Source organism: Mandrillus leucophaeus, unplaced genomic scaffold, assembly GCF_000951045.1.
Source record: "Mandrillus leucophaeus isolate KB7577 unplaced genomic scaffold, Mleu.le_1.0 Scaffold43, whole genome shotgun sequence".
Lineage (NCBI taxonomy): Eukaryota > Metazoa > Chordata > Mammalia > Primates > Cercopithecidae > Mandrillus > Mandrillus leucophaeus.
The window spans coordinates 3,556,056-3,574,646 of record NW_012104587.1 but is presented as its reverse complement, the minus strand read 5'-3'; the positions used below and the strand labels follow the sequence as shown (position 1 = coordinate 3,574,646).

The following is an 18,591-nucleotide window of genomic DNA, read 5'->3' as shown; positions in this document are numbered from 1 at the left end:
CTTCTTCTTCTTCTTCTTCTTCTTCTTCTTCCTTCTTCCTTCTTCCTTCTTCCTTCTTCTTCCTTCTTCTTCCTTCTTCTTCCTTCTTCTTCCTTCTTCTTCCTTCTTCTTCCTTCTTCTTCTTTCTTCTTCTTTCTTCTTCTTTCTTCTTTCTTCTTCTTTCTTCTTTCTTCTTTTTTGAGATGGAGTCTCGCTCTGTCTCCTAGGCTGGAGTGCAGTGGCATGATCTCGGCTCACTGCAGCCTCTGCCTCCTGGGTTCAAGTGATTCTCCTGCCTTAGTCTCCCGAGTAGCTTGGACTACAGGTTTGCGCCACCATGCCTGGCTAATTTTTTTTTTTTTTCCCAGTAGAGATGGAGTTTCACCATGTTGGCCAGGCTGGTCTTGAACTCCTGACCTCAAGTGATCCATCCGCCTCGACCTCCCAAAGTGCTGGGATTACAGGCGTGAACCACCATACCCGGCCAAGCACCCTCTATTTCTGAAGAACTCTTCTACCTAAAAATTCTGTGCCTGCCTCCTTTCTCCTCACTGCTGTCCTGCCCCACAGGCCCTGGAGCCAATCTGCTCGTGTGCCTTGCTGGCTGCAGAGTGGGCTCTTGTCTGAGGGGTGGAGAGTACAGGCTCTGAGTTCTTGCCGCTGGGACCGTACTTTGGCTGTGTTCCTTCCCCACTGTGGCGCTTTGGCACTGTTCCCCAGTCTCTGCAAGCCTCATCTACCATTTCAAAATGGGATCATAAAGGACCAATTCGTAGAGTTATTATGAGACTTAAGTGATATAATATATTTAAAGTGCTAGGTGCCTGGCATCTAGTCATAAAAGCTCAATAAATATTTGTTGGGGGAAAAAACTCCCTTGGATTAAAGATCTTTCAGCCCCTTCTGTTCCTTAAGGTTCTCTGCTTCCGGTTCCCAGTCTAAGAAACTGGCTGGCAGGAATGACCCAGTGAATGATCCAACCCTTTCTGAGCTCAAGATTTGGGCATGCTCACTTCCTGCATATCCTCTGAGGACTCACTGAGGTGGGGAGGAGGGGTATGGACGGAGGCCCACAGCATTCTGCAGCTGGGCTGGGGCTGCATCACAGGAGCCTCTGAGCCTGGGGCCTTTGTTAAGCAGTTTTTGCAGTGAGTGAGGCTGAGCTTCCAGCCCAGGACTGCTGCCCATCCTCCTGAGCCTGCTGCAGGGCACAAAGTAGAGGGGCCCATACTTGGTGGGGGCCTTCTTGGCAGAGTCAGGATGTCCCTTTCTGGCCTGTGGCTTTTCTCCATCCTGCCTTCCCTTGATTCCCAGGCTCCATCTCAGTGAATAGTCGCAGCACACCATTCTTGGCAACTGGGGACAGCGAGATTCTGGACCTGGAGAGTGAGCTGTACCTGGGCGGTCTCCCTGAGGGGGGCCGGGTGGACCTGCCCCTACCCCCAGAGGTGTGGACAGCAGCACTCCGGGCAGGCTACGTGGGCTGTGTGCGGGACCTCTTCATAGATGGGCGTAGCCGAGACCTCCGGGGCCTGGCCGAGGCTCAGGGGGCTGTGGGCGTCGCCCCCTTCTGCTCCCGGGAGACGCTGAAGCAGTGTGCATCTGCCCCCTGTCGCAATGGGGGCATCTGTCGAGAAGGCTGGAACCGCTTCGTCTGTGACTGCATTGGGACCGGCTTTCTTGGGCGGGTCTGTGAGAGAGGTGAGGCTGGTTTTCATCCTGGGTGTCCCTGCTTCCCATCCCTGTGCTCCTTCTCAGGGTAACTCCTACTTACCATCCCTGTGCCACCTCCTCCTAGGGGATCCCCTCATAGACCTGCCTTAGGCTTGTCACCCTTGTAATGATTCTCTGGTCTTTTCCCTCCCCTGGCCTCTGCCTATCTTCCCCTTCCCTCTTCCCCGACTCCTGTGGGGCAGAGGCCACGGTCCTGAGCTACGATGGCTCCATGTACATGAAGATCATGCTGCCTAACGCCATGCACACGGAGGCAGAAGATGTGTCCCTGCGTTTCATGTCCCAGCGGGCCTACGGACTCATGATGGCCACCACTTCCAGGGAGTCTGCCGACACCCTGCGCCTGGAGCTGGATGGGGGGCAGATGAAGCTCACTGTCAACCTCGGTAACCATCCTGCCCTGTGCTTCCTGACCCCTCACCTGGCCTTGTCTCTGACCCACACCTGCCTCTGTCTGGAGAAGCTGGAGGTGGCACCAGCAAGAGGTGCCCTCAGCAGAGTTTGGAGGTGGGGAGGTGCCAGCCTGGGTCAGAGATCCTGAGAGCTCTGTCCCTGGTGAGGATGCACAGTGTAGGGTGACGCTCCATGCTGGATGACACTATGAAGGGCAAGACCCAGAGTGTCTGGGGTATGCTAATTGCCCTCCTAGGTCACTCATGTGGATCTTGGCAGCATCTGTCCTGCACACACACGGATGACACAGCTCATTTTGGTCAGTGGCGCATCCACTTACTCATTCATTGGTTCATTCATTTGAGAAGCACTTGCTGGTGCCTACTGGATACTAAGCCTGAGCTCAGTGTGGTAGCAGATACAGAGATGAGGAAGGCCTGGTCTCTGCACGCAGCTGCCCCCCACTGCTCTGCTCAGTCTAAACAGCAGTCTGTGTGTTGGCGTGTGGAGGCACATATGTGTACACTGGACACACAGATGTGCTGTCTTCCCCTTTCTAGTGCAATGGGCTTTCACATTTGAGCCTCATGGCTGTCCTGTGAAGATACTAGATCACCAAACAAGCGTTACTGTCCCTGTTTTATAGATTATGAAATTCATATATTGACTTGTTCAACATTACAAAGCTAGTGAAGGCAGAGGGAGGAGCCAGGACTCAACCTGGGTCATTTGCCTTAAAGTTCAGTGCTTTTCCCATTGCCTCAGACAGGGCTGCTGACCCTCCCCCTCAGGCCACTCATGCTGACTCGTGTCTCCACACATGCCTAGGATTGAGAGCAGGCCTTGACTCCACTTCACCTGGCAGTCCCTGGGGTGTCCATGAGGGCCAGACCATGAGCCTGTTAGGTTCTCCTCATGGGCTTCAACTCTCCTAGTCGGGGCAAAAAGAAAACAGCAGGTTCACTCATTCAGCTATTTATGGGACACCATATAAATGCTAGGTATGTTTCAAGCCAGGGGCTACAGCAGTTAATAAGCAGTCCCCACCCTTTTGGAGCTTTCAGAACAGGGGGACCCTGGAAATGGGAGGTCCTAAGCTGTTCAGGCTGAGGTCAAATCTGTCCATTTCAGACTGGCCTCTAGAAGCTTATAAAGGTGTAGCACCTGCCATACTGGAAGTTTGCAGGCCATCAGGGTCACCTGTTATGTCCTGGACCTAGATGGGAAGCAGGGCTCTTCTGAGCAGGTTAGAATACACGACTGGAGAGAATACAGAGCTTTGACCTTTTTTTTTTTTTTTTTTTTTGAGACAGAGTTTTACTCTTTTGCCCAGGTTGGAGTGCAGTGGCATGATCTGGGCTCATTGCAATCTCTGCTCCTGGGTTCAAGCGATTCTCTGCCTCAACCTCCCAAGTAGCTGGGATTACAGGTGCCTGCCACCACGCCTGGCTAATTTTTGTATTTTTAGTAGAGATGGGGTTTCACCATCTTGGCCAGGCTGGTCTTGAACTCCTGGCCTCGTGATCCACCCACCTCGGCCTCCCAAAGTGCTGGGGTTACAGGTGTGAGCCACTGTGCTCGGCCGAACTTTGAACTTTTAAATACTCATCTGGAGTCTCATCCTAACGTTGGTCTCCAAGGCATTTGTGGGACAGACTGTGGCCTTTGGGGGACCCATTGCCTTGTAAATATATTTATACTATGTTCTTTCCTTTTCCCCTTTTGGCCACCTGGCCTTTGTATTCCTAGGACAAAGATTTGCTGAGAGAGGTGGGGACTGGAGGTGGGGAGATGTGCAGGTGGCCAGGGCCTCAGAGTTGTTTGAAGGGTTCCCCTCAGCTCTCTTTCTAACCACAATCACAGCCTGTAGAGCAGGTGGTGTGCAGCAGCTCTGCAGGGGAAAGCAGGCTGGGAGACACTCTAGTCAAGTCTGCACAATGCCCCTTGCATCCCTGAAACTGTCACAAGAGGATGGCCCCAGCCAAGAACCCCGTAAGTGGCTCTATACTTCCAAGTCTGCCCAGATCTGTGTATCTAGTGTGAGTTCCCCCCCACTTTGCCTAGGCATGTGTGTGTTGTCTGCATCTAAGCACATGTCTCTGTGCTTGCTGGGGACACAGCAGGAAAAATCTGGGGCCTTAGATTTGCAGGGAAGGCAGATGCATTTTGCTTATTTGGACTGTCTTAGGCCCCTGGGAAGAAGCTTGTGTCTTTTAAGATTAGACAGGAAACAATGTCTTTGGTCAGGAAAACCTATCCTGTGGGCCCTTGGGACCCACCCTCTCCTCTCCATGGGTGCACTTTTCTCTCTGTGCCACATAAGTGCTCAGAAGTCAGAGAATAAGGTGGCCTCTTGGAAGACACATCATGTTAAGAATAGGCTTCCCAGACTGACAGATAACAGGACTGTCCTCCCACCCATTTCTTACCCCTGGCTGTGCCCCTGCCCCCATCTGACATGTATGAGCTGAGATGCCATCTCTAGCATGGCTCCTGACAATCCACGACCAAAAGCTTGGTGCAAACACATCTGTCTATAGATTCCTCCTGTGTAGGCACTATGGACGTGCAGGTGGTCCCTACCCAGCCACCAAGCCTTGGGTTGGGATGGGAAGAATTCTGGGCTCAGGGCCAGAAGACTTAGGGCCTAACCTTGGTATCTTTTACTGTTGAGTAAGTCATTTCCCATCTCTGAGTCTCTCTCTCTCTCTCTTTTTAATCTTTAAAATGGAGATAAGAATCTTCACTCTGCCTACGTCTGTGGTGCTTTTGAGGCTCAGATGGAAGAATGGGAATGAAACCATTGAAACCATTGTGCAGATTCAAGGCCCATAGTAGAGACCCACCCAGCCTTCTTGGAAAACCATATTGGAATAGAGACCTGAGTTTGGAGCCAGGCCTGGGAGCCACTTCCACATAGCATGGACAGACTGGAGTTGTCCTCTACTAGGTGTGCCATGGGGTCCCAGCTGTCAGTGCAGCTGATATGAAGAGTGCAGTGTAAAGAATCTCTGAGCCGCAAGGCATCACCTCCTTCAGCCTCCTGGCCCTCGTGAATCACTTCAAGAGCCCCATTCCTGTCCCCCATTGCTTACTCCCCAGGACTTGCAGGGCCTCACAGACCGGCAGCAACACCAAGGCCCCAGGCCTGGGCTGGACTGTCTACTGGGGAACAGAGAGAAGCCTGGTGAGGCTTGGTCTCTGGCCTCATGATCTTATCCTGTAGAGAGGGAAGCTATTGCTCCAGGAGGCATCTCTGCAGCTCCATAGACACTCAGTGGATTGAAACAGACCCTGGACTGGGCCTGAAGAGGGAGCGGAGGCTGCGGGTGACCACTTGGTGGGATTGCTAAGTGCTAGCCTCAAGAGATGGGATATTTGCTAGATAAGAGAGGGCCAAAAAGGCACTGCTGCCTCTTTCCAGGCAAAGGATCCTAAGGAACTTGTCATGCCTCCTGCTGCGGCTCCTCAGCCCCCACTATGTTTGCAAACACTGAGCAAGTTCCTTGAGCTCTGCTGTCTGCAGCCCCTGAGTTGGGGAGTTGATCTCTGTCCCTAGAGGATGGTGGAGTCCCCTGGATTCTTTGCCCTATCCCAGCATGGCCTGGGTCCCTCCCTGAAGGGGAGGAGAGGACAGGCCAGGCTGGGCACTGTCCTTTACTAGATGTGCCCCTGGGGTCCCAGCTGTCAGTGCAGCTGACATGAAGGGTGTGGTGTAATTAAAGAATTTCTGAGTTGCAAGGGGGTTACCTCCTTCAACATCCCTTCCCACCCCGTGAATCACTCATGCACTGCCCACCAGTAGGAGGCCTTCTACCTCCCACCTCCAAGATGGACATTCTGATGATTGAGTGGTTCTTTCTTAGTGCCATCCTGCCTTTCTGAAATTCCCACTTGTTGTGAAATTCCCATTAGTTCTGCCCCCTGGAATCAAACAGAGAAATCTAACTCTCGTTCATGTTTTAAATCAGGCTAAATACACACTGTATCCCAAAGTCCTTTAATCCCTGGGGTCATGGGAGGGTGCATTGCCTTTCCACCTGAGGCTGGTCAATAATTGTCAGGGGGGCTGCCGGGAGCCAACTCTGAAGGAGGGCTATGACAGAGTGCATGCTGCCACTCTGTGATGTCACTTCTGAGACAGATGTCTGGGAGCCTTGGGCCCACTGTCTCCAACCCACAGGGCCTGGGTGGGGAAGGAACCCAGGTGAGGCAGGGCTGGGAAGCTGGTGTTCTTTCCCCTGAGTTCCTTTCCATGCAGACTGCTTTGTCTCACCTCCCCAGCACATGTTCATACTACGACCCTGCTCTGTGTCCAGCCAGGGCCTTCGTGGGTCTGTGCCACCAAGACCACTCACTTCTGCCTATTCCCTGCACTTGAGGCACAGGTCATTAGTTAACAGGTTACTAGTTAGTGCCCCCCTGAACTTTGGTGAATGTGAATGTTGAAGGGACTGGGTTTCTCCTGCTCGCTCTCAGTCTCTGGCTTTCTTCTGGATGGGGCTGGCTTCCCTCTGGGTGCCCATCTTCAAGTCGTTTGCTCTTGCAAACCCTACTGGAGCCTGTGCTTCTGAGGGTGGAGTCTCTGCAGGGGCAAACCTGGAGCTGACACCTTTTCTCTGGACAGATGGACCCCCCATTCCTGGTGCTCCTTTGCTGGGGAAGGGGAAGAATCAAGCTCCTTCTTTGAGCCTTTTCCCCAGTAGGGGACCTGCTTGCCCGTCCAGCCTCCCCTTTTTTCTTTTTTGGACCCTTCATTGGTGAAGACTCTGCTGGCCCCAAGAGGGCACCCGTGACCTGACTCCAGGGCCTGGTACCCTTCCACCTCACCCTGACAGTCCTCCCCTTCCTCTTCTGTCCAGCCTCCCCTGTCCCCTCTGTGCAGCCGCTCCTTCCTCTGCTCCATTTTCTTCCTCTTTTCTCTCTGTACTCTCTCTACCTCCTTCCTCTCACTGACACTTCTCACTTCCCTCTGTGTCTGCCCTTTGACCTTTCTCTGCTCCTCTGCTCCTCCCTTGGTGCCAGGCTGTGGCCCAGGGTCCTGGCTGCTCGCCTCCACTCTTCTGCTGTGGTTGACAACGCGTGTGGAGCTCAGCTGTACTGCCGAAGGGCCGTGGCCCTCAAAGCCACAGGGGCATCAGTTTACCTCCACTGCAGGAACCTTCAGGGGCCCAGGGGATGCCAGCTGCTCACCCCCTTTGCTTCCTGGGCTGTGGGGTAGGCAGAGCCTGTTTGGGGTGGAGTGACAGGAGGCCAGGGTACTGGGTCTGTCAATCGAGGGCTGGGAGACTGCCCCTCTCTGAAAGGCAAAGCCAACCCAGTGTCCACCTGCTGCCTACTTCCTGCTCAGGATCCTACTGTTATCCATTTCCTCAGCTCACATGCAGAGAAGCTGAGGCATGGAGAGAAGTGCTTTGCCCAGGGTCACACGGTGAGTTAGTGAGTGTTAGGGTGGAGACGAGGACTGAGCTCCCCTGATTCCCAGTAAAGGATTTCTGCAGCTCCAGCCAGCCCCCTCCCTTGGGCTGAGTCAGGCTTGGGGTTTGATGGAGTGGTGCAGGCATCCTGAGGGCCTTAAATCTGGACTTCATAGGACGCTGGTCCACTATTTCTTCTGCAAGACGTGACTGGCTCCCACCTTTGGTAGATGTGTCTAACCAGAGAGATGGCCAGAGGCTTTAGGGCCCTGGGCTGCTAGCTCTGTGTAGACACGTGCTTTCTGACCACATAGGACCTTCCCAGTCCTGAAATCAGAGGATAGCAATGCCAGTACTGGAGCAGGGGCAGGAAACTTTGCTTATGGTGGCTACTTGTCCCCAACTGCTTTTTGTTCTCACAGAAGTCATATTTTGAGGGCTGCACTGTCTCCATCTATGTCACCTTGGCTCCTCTGACTAGGAAAGCAGGTTAATACTAGGTCCTCTTCAGGGTGAAGGACTCCCCTGATCCATCCCCAGTGGCAGCCTGGCATTTCCCACGATAGGAAGGGGTGGAAGGAAGGTTCCTGTAGGGGTGGTGCTAGCCCCTGGGGCTTTGGGAGGTGTATGGCCTCGGGAAGGGGGCCCTGGGGCAGACCCCTCCATTTAGCTCAGAGCCCAGAGGGGAACAGGGAGTGACAAGTCACACCTGGACTCTGAGGAGGGAGTCGTCCCAGAGCAGGGGATGCAGGGACTCTGGCTCTCCCCATCCATCTCCCTCCCAAAGACAGGGGAGATGTGGGGTTGGTCAAGCCCTCAGCCCCCATTGATCCCCTGTACGACTGGGATTCCCAAGGTGCCCATCTCCCTCAGACAATAGAGGTCTAGTTCCCTCTAAGAAGGGGGACACTAGCCCTCTTCCCATCATCTGACTGCCCTGCCTTCCAGCTCTGGGGAGGGTTGGAGCCCTCTTGGGGGCAGGAGGGACAGGGGTCTAACTGAGGAAGGGAAGAGGGCACCTGGGCACGCGTGGTCCCCGGAAAGTGGCCCTGGGGGGAACCCCGCCCGCAGACACCCCTCCCTGTGAAGGATGTAAAAAAAAAAAACTTGTTTTACCTTTTTGTCTCCCCTTCCCCTCTGCCCGCCCCATGGCCCCCCCAGACTGCCTGCGCGTCGGCTGCGCACCCAGTAAGTGGCTTCCCTCTTCTTCTGCAGAGACCCAAGGGGACTGGGATGCTGGACGCTGGGATTTAGGGAGGGAGGCTGGGAGGAAGAGCAGCTGGCTCGAGTGGTGGTTGGGCCTTGGGTGTGGGGAGGGGTGCAGGCAGTGGGGTGGAGTTGGGTGGTTGTGGAAGGCAGGAGGGACCAAATGAAGCAGAGCCAAGGAGAGCTGGGGGAGGGCCTGCAGTCAGGATGTTCACTGGGTTTAGGAAGGGAGAGACAAGAACACCCTTTGCCCAAGTCAGCAGGAGGGTGGGGAGGAGGTAGAAATCAAGGGCTGGGGCAGAGACTTGGGTAGCACCTGTGGCGCGATGCTCTGAGGTCCTAAGGGCTGGCAGGCAGGAGCCTGAGAGGGGCTGGAATAAGCTGCTGCATCTCCAGAGTTGGCCACAAGGGGGAAGGCGAGGTATGCGGGAAAGAGGATGAGAGTGTGAAGGGAGCTCTCCTCAGTTCCTGTGCCAACTGGGGTGAATTTCTGCCAAATGGGGGCTCTTTCTGTGGTGACAGTGAGGGCTCTTAGCAGGGGTGAGATGGAGAGTGAGCAGGTGGACATCTCCAGACATCCCAGTGCGCCTGGGCTCAATGCCCTGTCTCAGGGTGTTTCTGCATGGTGTGGCTTGGGGTCATGTGGGCGAGCGCATGTACGTGGTAGGCCCAGGCACAGAGACTGTGTGTGCTGGGCACGGGCACCCTGCTCTTCATGTGTGCGTGGCATGCTGTGTGTGTGCTGGAGTGAGCACTGGGCGGCCCGGGGATGACCAGGGAGTGCTACAAAGTCCAGCAGCATTTGAAAGATAAGTATGTTTTGTTTTAGACTCTGGAAGCTGATAAGCCTGGTCTTGAGTCAATGGCCATAATTCCTAAGAACTAGAACCTTCCCCTCTCTGGCCATCCTGCATATTTATGGGCAGTACATATGGTGGCGTGAGCTGGTGTGTGACGTTAACCAGGCATGTGTATGTAGAAAGGTCCCATTGGGTCCCGTTGTAGATGGAGGAGCTGGTATGTGCGTGGAGGCTGAAGCTGTGGGCTTGCATTTACATTTGGGTACTGTGAAGTTTTGAGTTTTAGGTCTGTGTTTATACACTGGAAATACAGCTTCTGGCCACACTCACTGAAGGCCCTTAGCAATCTGGGGGAAGAGTATGTTGGTCATAGGTGTGGGTGTCTGTGTGCAGGGCCTCAGGGTACTCTAGAGGCACCATTCGCTTAATATTCTATGTGCATGGCACCTCCTAAAGTCACACAAAGGGCAGTCCTGAGAGTGGATGTATGACTGGGATATAAAAGCTCTGCGTGTGCATGGACTCCAGCTGTGATGGGAGGCCATGAGTGTGTGTACTTGTATTCATGAGTGTGTTGTATGGCCAAATATGAGCCATTGGTCATGTATGTGTTCATATGTGGCATGTGCAGGGGTGGGGAGGCTGTCTGTGTGTCCAAGGTGATATAGGAAGTCAGCTGTGAGCATGTATAGGTGCCCTACTCACTCCCCCCTTGGTGCCGCAGGTAAAGGCCCCGAGACGCTGTTTGCGGGGCACAAGCTCAATGACAATGAGTGGCACACGGTGAGGGTGGTCCGGCGTGGCAAGAGCCTGCAGCTGTCTGTGGACAACGTGACTGTGGAGGGTAGGTGGTCTGGGCCCAGGGAGGTGGACACATCTCCAGTGACCTATGCTTGGCCCTGTTGTACTTGGTGACCACTGCCTGGGCTGCTGTTCCTAGGGTGGTGTTCTGGCGAGCTGCCTCTGCCATTTCTCCTTCGGGGTGAATGTTATGGGCATCGGGACCCCAGGAACGATTTCAACTCCCTGCAGGCAGCATTCCCCTGGCAGCCTGTTGGCTCTTGACTGGCGAGTCCTGCCACTCCTCTTGGAGCTGTGCTGACTGCTAGTGCCTAGCTGAGGACATCTCTGCTCATGTCACTCATGGGTGGCCCTCCTGTGGAGGGGGGGGCTCCTGGGAACCCAAGCCCCAGCCCTGCCCCAAAGCCGTCCCCCTCATCTTGGTCTCCTGTCCTGAGCAGGACAGATGGCAGGAGCCCATACTCGGCTGGAGTTCCACAACATTGAGACGGGCATCATGACAGAGCGGCGGTTTATCTCCGTGGTGCCCTCCAACTTCATCGGGCACCTGAGTGGGCTGGTGTTCAACGGCCAGCCCTACATGGACCAGTGCAAGGATGGTGACATCACCTACTGCGAGCTCAATGCTCGCTTTGGCCTGCGTGCCATCGTGGCTGATCCCGTCACTTTCAAGAGTCGCAGCAGCTACCTGGCCCTTGCTACGCTCCAAGCCTATGCTTCCATGCACCTCTTCTTCCAGTTCAAGACCACGGCCCCTGATGGGCTTCTCCTGTTCAACTCAGGCAACGGCAATGACTTCATTGTCATCGAGCTGGTCAAGGGGTGAGGGGCTGGGCATTGCACGGCTGTCAAGGAAGTGGCCCCCGCCCCCTGCTGAACCACATACAGCTCCCCCAGCTACTGGCTGAGGTGTCCGATCCCCCTAGATCACAAGTCAAGTTTCAGGTCCCCAACCATAAGTCAAGAGGCTCCCTCTTCAGCCAAGATGGAGAAGCACGCCCTCTTCCACTCTGCTGACTCCCCAGCTGCTTCCTTGCCAGAGTTCCCAGTTATATCTGTTCTCTGTCCACTGTCATCTTCTCTACAGGCAGAAGTCAGTCTTGCCCCTCTGTTGCCTTAGGGGACCCCACCCCAGAGCAGCCCAGTCCCTGCCTCCAGAGGACCCTGCTGGCCCACAAACCTCTCCCCTCTAGCTCCTTTTCTGAGCTTGTGTCACAAGAGCCAGCTCCTTGGTGGCCCTCCTTCCTTACATTCTCCCCATGACAGGACCTCACACCATAGCACTCTTGCCATTGGTTTTGGTCCCTCTCTTCTGGGGTCTCCCTCTCAATCCCTTCTTTCCATGGCACCTAGGACCCCTGCCAGCCATAGCTTCTCCTCACCCCACCTTCCCAGCATCACCCCCACCCTGACCCCGTGTCTCCTCCCTACTGTGGGGCAGGTACATCCACTACGTGTTTGACCTGGGGAATGGCCCGTCCTTGATGAAGGGGAACTCAGACAAACCAGTCAATGACAACCAGTGGCACAACGTGGTGGTGTCCAGGGACCCAGGCAACGTGCACACGCTCAAGATTGACTCCCGCACTGTCACGCAGCACTCCAATGGCGCCCGAAACCTCGATCTCAAAGGTGGGGCTGGGGCCTCTGGAAAAGGCCTGGCCCTAGCCCAGATACCCCTCACCCCAGTGAGAGTACCCATTCCTGGGACGCTGCTTCCCTCGGTTCCCTGCCCCTAGTTTCTACCTCTCTTTCCCTGTCTCCACTATGTCCAGCCTGACATTTTCCTGTTCAAGTTCTGCTTGGCTCTCTTGCGAGTCTGCATCTCACCACTGAATGCCTGGTTGCAGGATGCATCTCACAGGGTGCTTGGTGGCCTCATTTCAGAGCTAGGAGTAGGTAGCCCAGGCCCTCCAAGGACCTCCTGGGCCTCCAAGGTTGAGAAGCCTATGTTGGTTGAGGGCTGGAGTGAGAATAGGGAGCTTAACATCCTCCTGGGTAAGGTAGACAATATGGGGCGAAGGACGTAGCAGGAGCTAGAGTCCCCGAGTCACCTGTCTTGGGCATTGACTGGGCTAGCTTAGGGATATTTTGGACGTAGGCTTCCCTGGTGTGCCCAGGGTCACATCAGGGTGCCACATTCCCCAGGGCCTCTTCAGTGGTCATTGAAGCGGTCATTGACTGCCCCCAGAATGGGTGAACTGAGAGATCAGGGAAGAGGAGGGTGAGCTAAGGCCTGAGCATCGGGACAGGAAAGATGCAGCTTCTCCAGAGCCTACTGAGGGCAATGTGATCTATTTCTTGCACATGCCCAAAGTAGCCCTCAGCCCCATAGGAACCCCTGGGCGTCAGCCTGACTCAAACTGTCAGAGCTTGGGGAGGGTCCTCAGAGACCATGGAATTAACTGCCCCACTCCCCCAAATCTGAGATCTGTGAGATCTCCCGACATAGTGCTGTGAATTCCCCTTGCTCTCAGAAGGGGGCGATGTGTCACAGAGAATCCAAAGTGCCAGCAAACCCAGGGGTTATCTTGGCGGGTCTTGTGTTGCACTGAGCCTGTGGCCAGGGCAGCAGACTGACCAGTGTCTTGACTGAAGCTGGGCTGTGGGCTGGCCAGGGCTTCCAGGGCTTCCAGGGATTCCAGGGGTTAGGCTCTATGGCAGGGGATCAGGTGTTGCGGAGAACTTCCCAGAGTCCCAAGGCCAAGCCCTAGTTGTTGTGGGAAGGGAGCTGGGCTTTGAACTCCCTAGGAGACAGCCCAAGAGTTGGGAAAGGCTTGAATGAGTTCTGGGAATGGGAAACTTTGGGAGGGAGGGAATGGGGGTGGAGGGGATCGGGCTGCGTATCTATGAAAGGCCCTGATTACGGGCCGGAACTGGAATCAAATGTGTGGGAGAGAGCACAGAGCAGGTTCCTCCAGCTGTCCCCCAGCCCCCACTCTCCCAGGCATCTGGGCTTCTCTGGGAGGGGAGCAGGCAGATGGCAAAGTGGAGAAGGAAGAGGTGTCGGAGGGTGCGGGTTGTGCAGGTCTCTGGATCTCTGTTAAGGACCTGGAATCTGGGATGGAACGCAGAGAGCCCGAGAGGGCTGGGAGGACCTGACAGCCAGATGCCGTTGTCTTGGGAAGGGAATGGGAACCTGGATGCCTTGGTTGACCCCACTCCCTTTGCAGGGGAGTTGTACATTGGCGGTCTGAGCAAGAGTATGTTCAGCAACCTGCCCAAGCTGGTGGCCTCCCGGGATGGCTTTCAGGGCTGCCTGGCCTCAGTGGACCTCAACGGACGCCTCCCAGACCTCATCGCCGACGCCCTGCACCGCATTGGGCAGGTGGAGAGGGGCTGTGATGGTGAGTGGAGGGTGGAGGAGTGAGGCGTGGCCCTACTGGCTACAGGACCGCCAGCTGCAGAGGCAGACCAGGGCAGGTAGCCTCTGCTCTGCAAAGGGGCCTTCCTTCTCAGGCCTTATGGGAGCTTGCCCCCACAGTTCTGGGGCAGGGATACAGGTGTGTGAAGGGTCACTTGCCCTCCCTGTTGTCTCACACCCTGGCCCCTTGTCACAGTCCAAGGCCAAGCGTCGCAGACCTGACCCGCCCGCCCCAATCCCTCTCATCAGTACTTGGCCCTTTCAGCCAGGCAGAACTCAGAGTAGGACCTCTCTGCCTGACTCTGAAGCTTCTGCACCTCCTGGGGAGAGAGGGGGCTTGGCTGAGCCAGGGGTGTTCCTTTCTCCTGCCCCTTCCAGGCCCCAGCACCACCTGCACTGAAGAGTCCTGTGCCAACCAGGGCGTCTGCTTGCAGCAGTGGGATGGCTTCACCTGCGACTGCACCATGACTTCCTATGGAGGCCCTGTCTGCAATGATCGTGAGTGCCTGGGCGGGCTGGGGATGGTTTGGGGAGACCAGGGTCCATTCCCAGCTGTAGGGGCTGCCAGGGAGGAAAGAGGGCCTCTGAGCACTCAGGAGCTGTGTTGCTTGCTTCCTTCTCATCCCTTGTCTGCAGAGTCCCAGGGGAGCTGCGGCCTGCTGTCCCCTCATAGGGTCTTTCTCCTGGGACTGTGCAGGATTGCTGCTGCCTGAAGCTCTGGAGGGGCCCACTGATAGATAGCCTCTCCTCCTTGTTCTCAGCTGATGGGACCCTGATCCCTTCACCTAGAACCAAAGGTGTTGGCCTCAGTGGGGTGAACTTGCTGCCGTCCTGTGTGGTTTTGGTGATGGCCTTACATGTATTTGTATCTCACACAGACACACTATTGCACAGGGAGGGGGGCTGTTAACAACCTGCACCCCCTTTGATGCCCTCAGGGCATGAAGTGGGAATCTGTTGTTTCCTGCTGAGAGCAGGACCACACCCCAGAGGACAGGCTTTGGAGGCTCCCAGGAGGCTAGGCTGCTGGACAGCCGGTTTGCCTGGAATGGGCTCCTCTTTCTTCCCCAAGCATCCCAGCAGCAGTTTGTCCCCTTGAGCTACAATGTCACTCCCTACTGTCTTCGCTTGGTTCTTTTCCTCCCAGGCTGGACATTTGCTTGCCAACTTGCATTCTGTTTGAGGCCCCTCCCCAGAGAGGGCAGGTTCAGCAGCAGCTCCCAGTCCCTAGCGGTTGGTAGCCAGCAGCTGGTTAGAGCCCTGCAGAGGGAGGGCAGCTGAGGCAGGAATGGCGGAGAGGCAACCTTCTACTCTGTGGGGTAGCTTTGGCGTTTCCCTTGGATGATGGGGCTGGAGTGGGTGGGCAGAGTACAGCCTCCTCAGCATCGCTTGAATCATCTTCCCTGGGGTCCTGCTGAGAGACCAAGCAGAAAAGTCAGCTGCCTGGGAAGAAACACACACATGCACACACACACACACACACACACACATATCACGGAGCGTCTCCATTTTACAGACATGGAATACGACTGGAGAGGGACGGTCGATTTCTGGAAGTAGTTCATAGCAGATTTGGGGTGAGACCCCAGTCAGTGCCTTTGCCTCCATACCACACTGCTGGACCTTCGTCACCTGGGCATGAGTCCTGAGTTTCTTACGGGAGAAACCTACTGGGTCCAGGGGCTCTTGGGTGGTGTTAGTTTTTCTTTCCCCTTTGAAAAAATGTCTACCCCATCTCCCTCAGTGCTTTCCTTGTGTTCTTAGGCATGTCCAGCCCTTGGGTACCACCACATCCCCACTCTGTCCCCCAAGATTTTCCTCACCTGACCTGCTGCTCTCTGTGCCTTCCAAAGCCTCCAGACAATGGCCAGTTGAGGGTGTTCCAGCCCTCAATGCCAAGGCATGGAGACCTGGCTGTGGCTGGACCTCTTCCCCTCCAGCTAACTCAGCTTTGCACAGATCTGGAGACGATGGTAACTTCGTTGCTTAATGGTAACAGTCTCCACTAATAGTTTCATGTTTTTCAGCTTACAAAGCCCTTTTAATTTGATCTTCAGAGAAGGCAGTGGGCTTTGTGTTTAACTGATAAGGAAACCCAGGCCTCAGTAAGAGGCAGTTACTCACCCCAAGTCATAGAGGGTCGATGGTAGAGCTCGGCTGGAACTTAGGTGCGCCTGTTTGTCACTTCCTGCTGCTCATTTAGTCCCCAGGGGAGTGGTGGTGGTACCCATGGTGGGCACTTCTTGCCTGGGGTGGAAGAAATCAGGATCACGAAGCGCTGCTGCCCGTCGCCACTGCTTCACTCCCACACAGTGGAGCCTTCTGAAAAGGGGGCATGAGATGGATGGGAAGTGGGGGTTGTGCCACCTTTCAGCAGGGATGGGAAGAGCAACTTCTTTGGGTTCCAGGCTGGTGGGAGGGAGGGAGAGTTGGGGCTGGGGAGCAGGGCGCATCTTGGGAGGCGTCACCATCCCCAAGCACTGGCCTCTACAAAGCTGTGGAGCTAAGACAAGGTGGGTGCAACCTGGGGGCCACACAGGGCTCAGTGTGTTGCTGCTCTGAGCTCTGGCTCTGGGGTAATGCTGAGATCTCCGCCCCTGGAGGGCAGGGCAGGAATCTTGGGAGTGGGGCCCAATCCTCTCTTCTCCCAGGGCTACTCCTCCTTCCTAGCTTGTCTCTGGTTTTTCATGCTCTCTTTCTATGGCACGTCTTCTTGGGGCCCTGTGATATATAAGGTCAAGCTGGAACCCAGCAGAGAGACCTGTTCAGTTAGCTCTGCCTTCACCCCTGGGAGGCCCTGGGGGCACAGGCAGGCCTTGGTCTCAAGAGAGGAAGGAGGGTGGAAATGGCAAAGGTGGAAGGAGCAGGTCCTGTCCTCTGAAGGGTGGGGCTGCGGGCTGGAGCTCTCTGGTGGGGAAGAGACTAGGGTGAGGAGAGGTCACACCTGCAGAACAACTTTTCCCTACTTACCACCTCAATTTCTCCATTTGTGACATGGGGGCTACTCCTGGGGGTGCAGTGAACTTTGTGTTCCTTTAACGCTTATGAGTATCTCCTTTGGGAAGACAGGGGAGAAAAGATATGATGGAGGAAAGTGGACAGTGAATGAAAAAGAGAATATGAAATGAGAAAGGGTGGCTAAAAGGAGACACTTCCCAGGCCTGAGATTTGGGACTGAGGTGTTCCCATCAGGCCTGCTTGCTCCTCTGTCTTTCAGAGCCTGTCTCCTGCGTCTCCCGGCAGTCAGTTCCTTACCATCTCTGCCTCCCTGTCTCTGTTCATCTCTGCAGCCTCTATTGATCTCTTGCACACCTCTGTGTCTCCCTTCTTTTTTACCCTCTATGTCTCCCCCTCCCTTCTCAACCTTGCCCTCCACCCCCATCTTTCTCCAGTTCCCACTCACTGGTATTGATTGGCCTCTAGGCGGTTTCCCTTCCTCTCCTCTCGCCACCAGCTCCTCCCTCCCTCCCTGTGGGACCATAAATTTTCTGCCTGCTCAGAGCTGTGTCAGTCTATATTCCAGATCCAGGGGCCCAAGAACGGCATAGAGAGGTCAGGGGGACGTGGCCTCTGGGGGCCCCAGCCCTGCTCCTGGCCTGCAGTCTCTCCTCCAGCACTGTATCACCGGAAGCCTCCTCTGGGTGCCTCTGAGGACCGCTTTCTTCACTTCTAAAGGCCTGGGGTCCAAATCCAGCCCTGGCATGTAGTAGGGGTGGAGGACTGGCAGCAGCACTGGGGAGATGTCCTGGGTACTGATTACATCCTGGAACTGGGGGTGGCACATGGGGCCCGTGGTGACAGTTTTTGCTCCCAAATGGAGTTCAGAATCAATAAGCAGGAGCCAGCTCTCTCCAGCCCCTCCCCTTTCTCACTTCACCCACCCCTGCCTCCTGTCCTTTCCTTCCCCAGCCCTCCTCCTCACTCTGCTGCACTGTTTCTTCAGCTCCCCCAGGTGCCCTCTCCACCTCTCTCCTTTCCCTTCTCCTCTACCCTCAGCCTTCCCACCCCCTCCGCTGTCCGAGCCGGTCGGTTCATACCGGGCAATGGGAAAGGAGTCCCTGTGCTTACCTCTGGGGCCACAGGTGCTTTCCAGAGGCGTCCAAAAGTTTGGGGGACAGATCCCAATTGGAGGGCATCCTGAAGGAGAAGTGGTTTCCTCAGCTTGACATTCGTGGCCCAGGAAGGGTTTTGTCCTAAGTGGGACACTCCGTGGGCAGGTGTCCTCTAGACTCCACCATGGAGAGAGAGGTTGGAGCCAGGGGAGGGGCAGTGGGAATGGAGAGGAAAGATTGGAGGAGTCCAGGAGAGGCTTGTGCAAGGGGCTGGGGGAGCAGCCTTTTGGGGAGGTGGTGGGGAGCTGTATGTGTGTGGCATGTCTTACTCCTGAGTACCTCGAAGGCTCTGGGTGCACTGTGTGCTGTGGACCTTATTTTGGAGGGTGAGCTTGGAGGGCAGGGGTGTCTGTGTGTATGTTGGCCATTCATGGCCTGTGATCAAACGTGTGTGTGCACGCATGTATGCCCGGTGAGCATGTGTACATGCTCCCCTGAGAGTGAGTTGGTGTGCCCATGTTTGTGAGCACATGCATGCATGTATGTGTCTGAGCCTGTGTGCCTGCCCGCACACTGTGCCCGTATGGGCACATGGATGTTTCCATACCCAAGCCGGTACACATCTCAGTGTGCGTGTGCGTTCTGAGGGGTGCGTGCAGAGGTGGCCGCCGCGGCATCTCAGCAGGCTGTGCCAGAGAGCATTATTGGGGTTCATCCAGGTGGGGTGGGCGGGGAGGAAGAAAGTGGCCTCTCTTGCTAGCCTCAATCCCGTTCCATTATTCAGCAGGGTCCCTTCTCGAGGAGGGGGGTGCAGGAGGAGCGCGCGCGTCCAGGCGCGGGGGAGG

General features: G+C 55.6%; 1 protein-coding gene across 1 annotated transcript in view; it reads left to right on the top strand.

The window, feature by feature from the left end:
- The window catches only part of NRXN2 (neurexin 2), a 98,361-nt gene that overhangs the window by 43,061 nt on the left and 36,709 nt on the right, over positions 1 to 18,591 (top strand). Inside the window, exons 8-15 of the mRNA XM_011993504.1 lie at positions 1,294 to 1,680; positions 1,896 to 2,099; positions 8,685 to 8,711; positions 10,254 to 10,373; positions 10,771 to 11,152; positions 11,772 to 11,962; positions 13,504 to 13,677; positions 14,073 to 14,192. Of these exons, the coding sequence (XP_011848894.1) occupies positions 1,294 to 1,680; positions 1,896 to 2,099; positions 8,685 to 8,711; positions 10,254 to 10,373; positions 10,771 to 11,152; positions 11,772 to 11,962; positions 13,504 to 13,677; positions 14,073 to 14,192 (1,605 nt within the window). The remainder of the gene's footprint in view (positions 1 to 1,293; positions 1,681 to 1,895; positions 2,100 to 8,684; positions 8,712 to 10,253; positions 10,374 to 10,770; positions 11,153 to 11,771; positions 11,963 to 13,503; positions 13,678 to 14,072; positions 14,193 to 18,591) is intronic.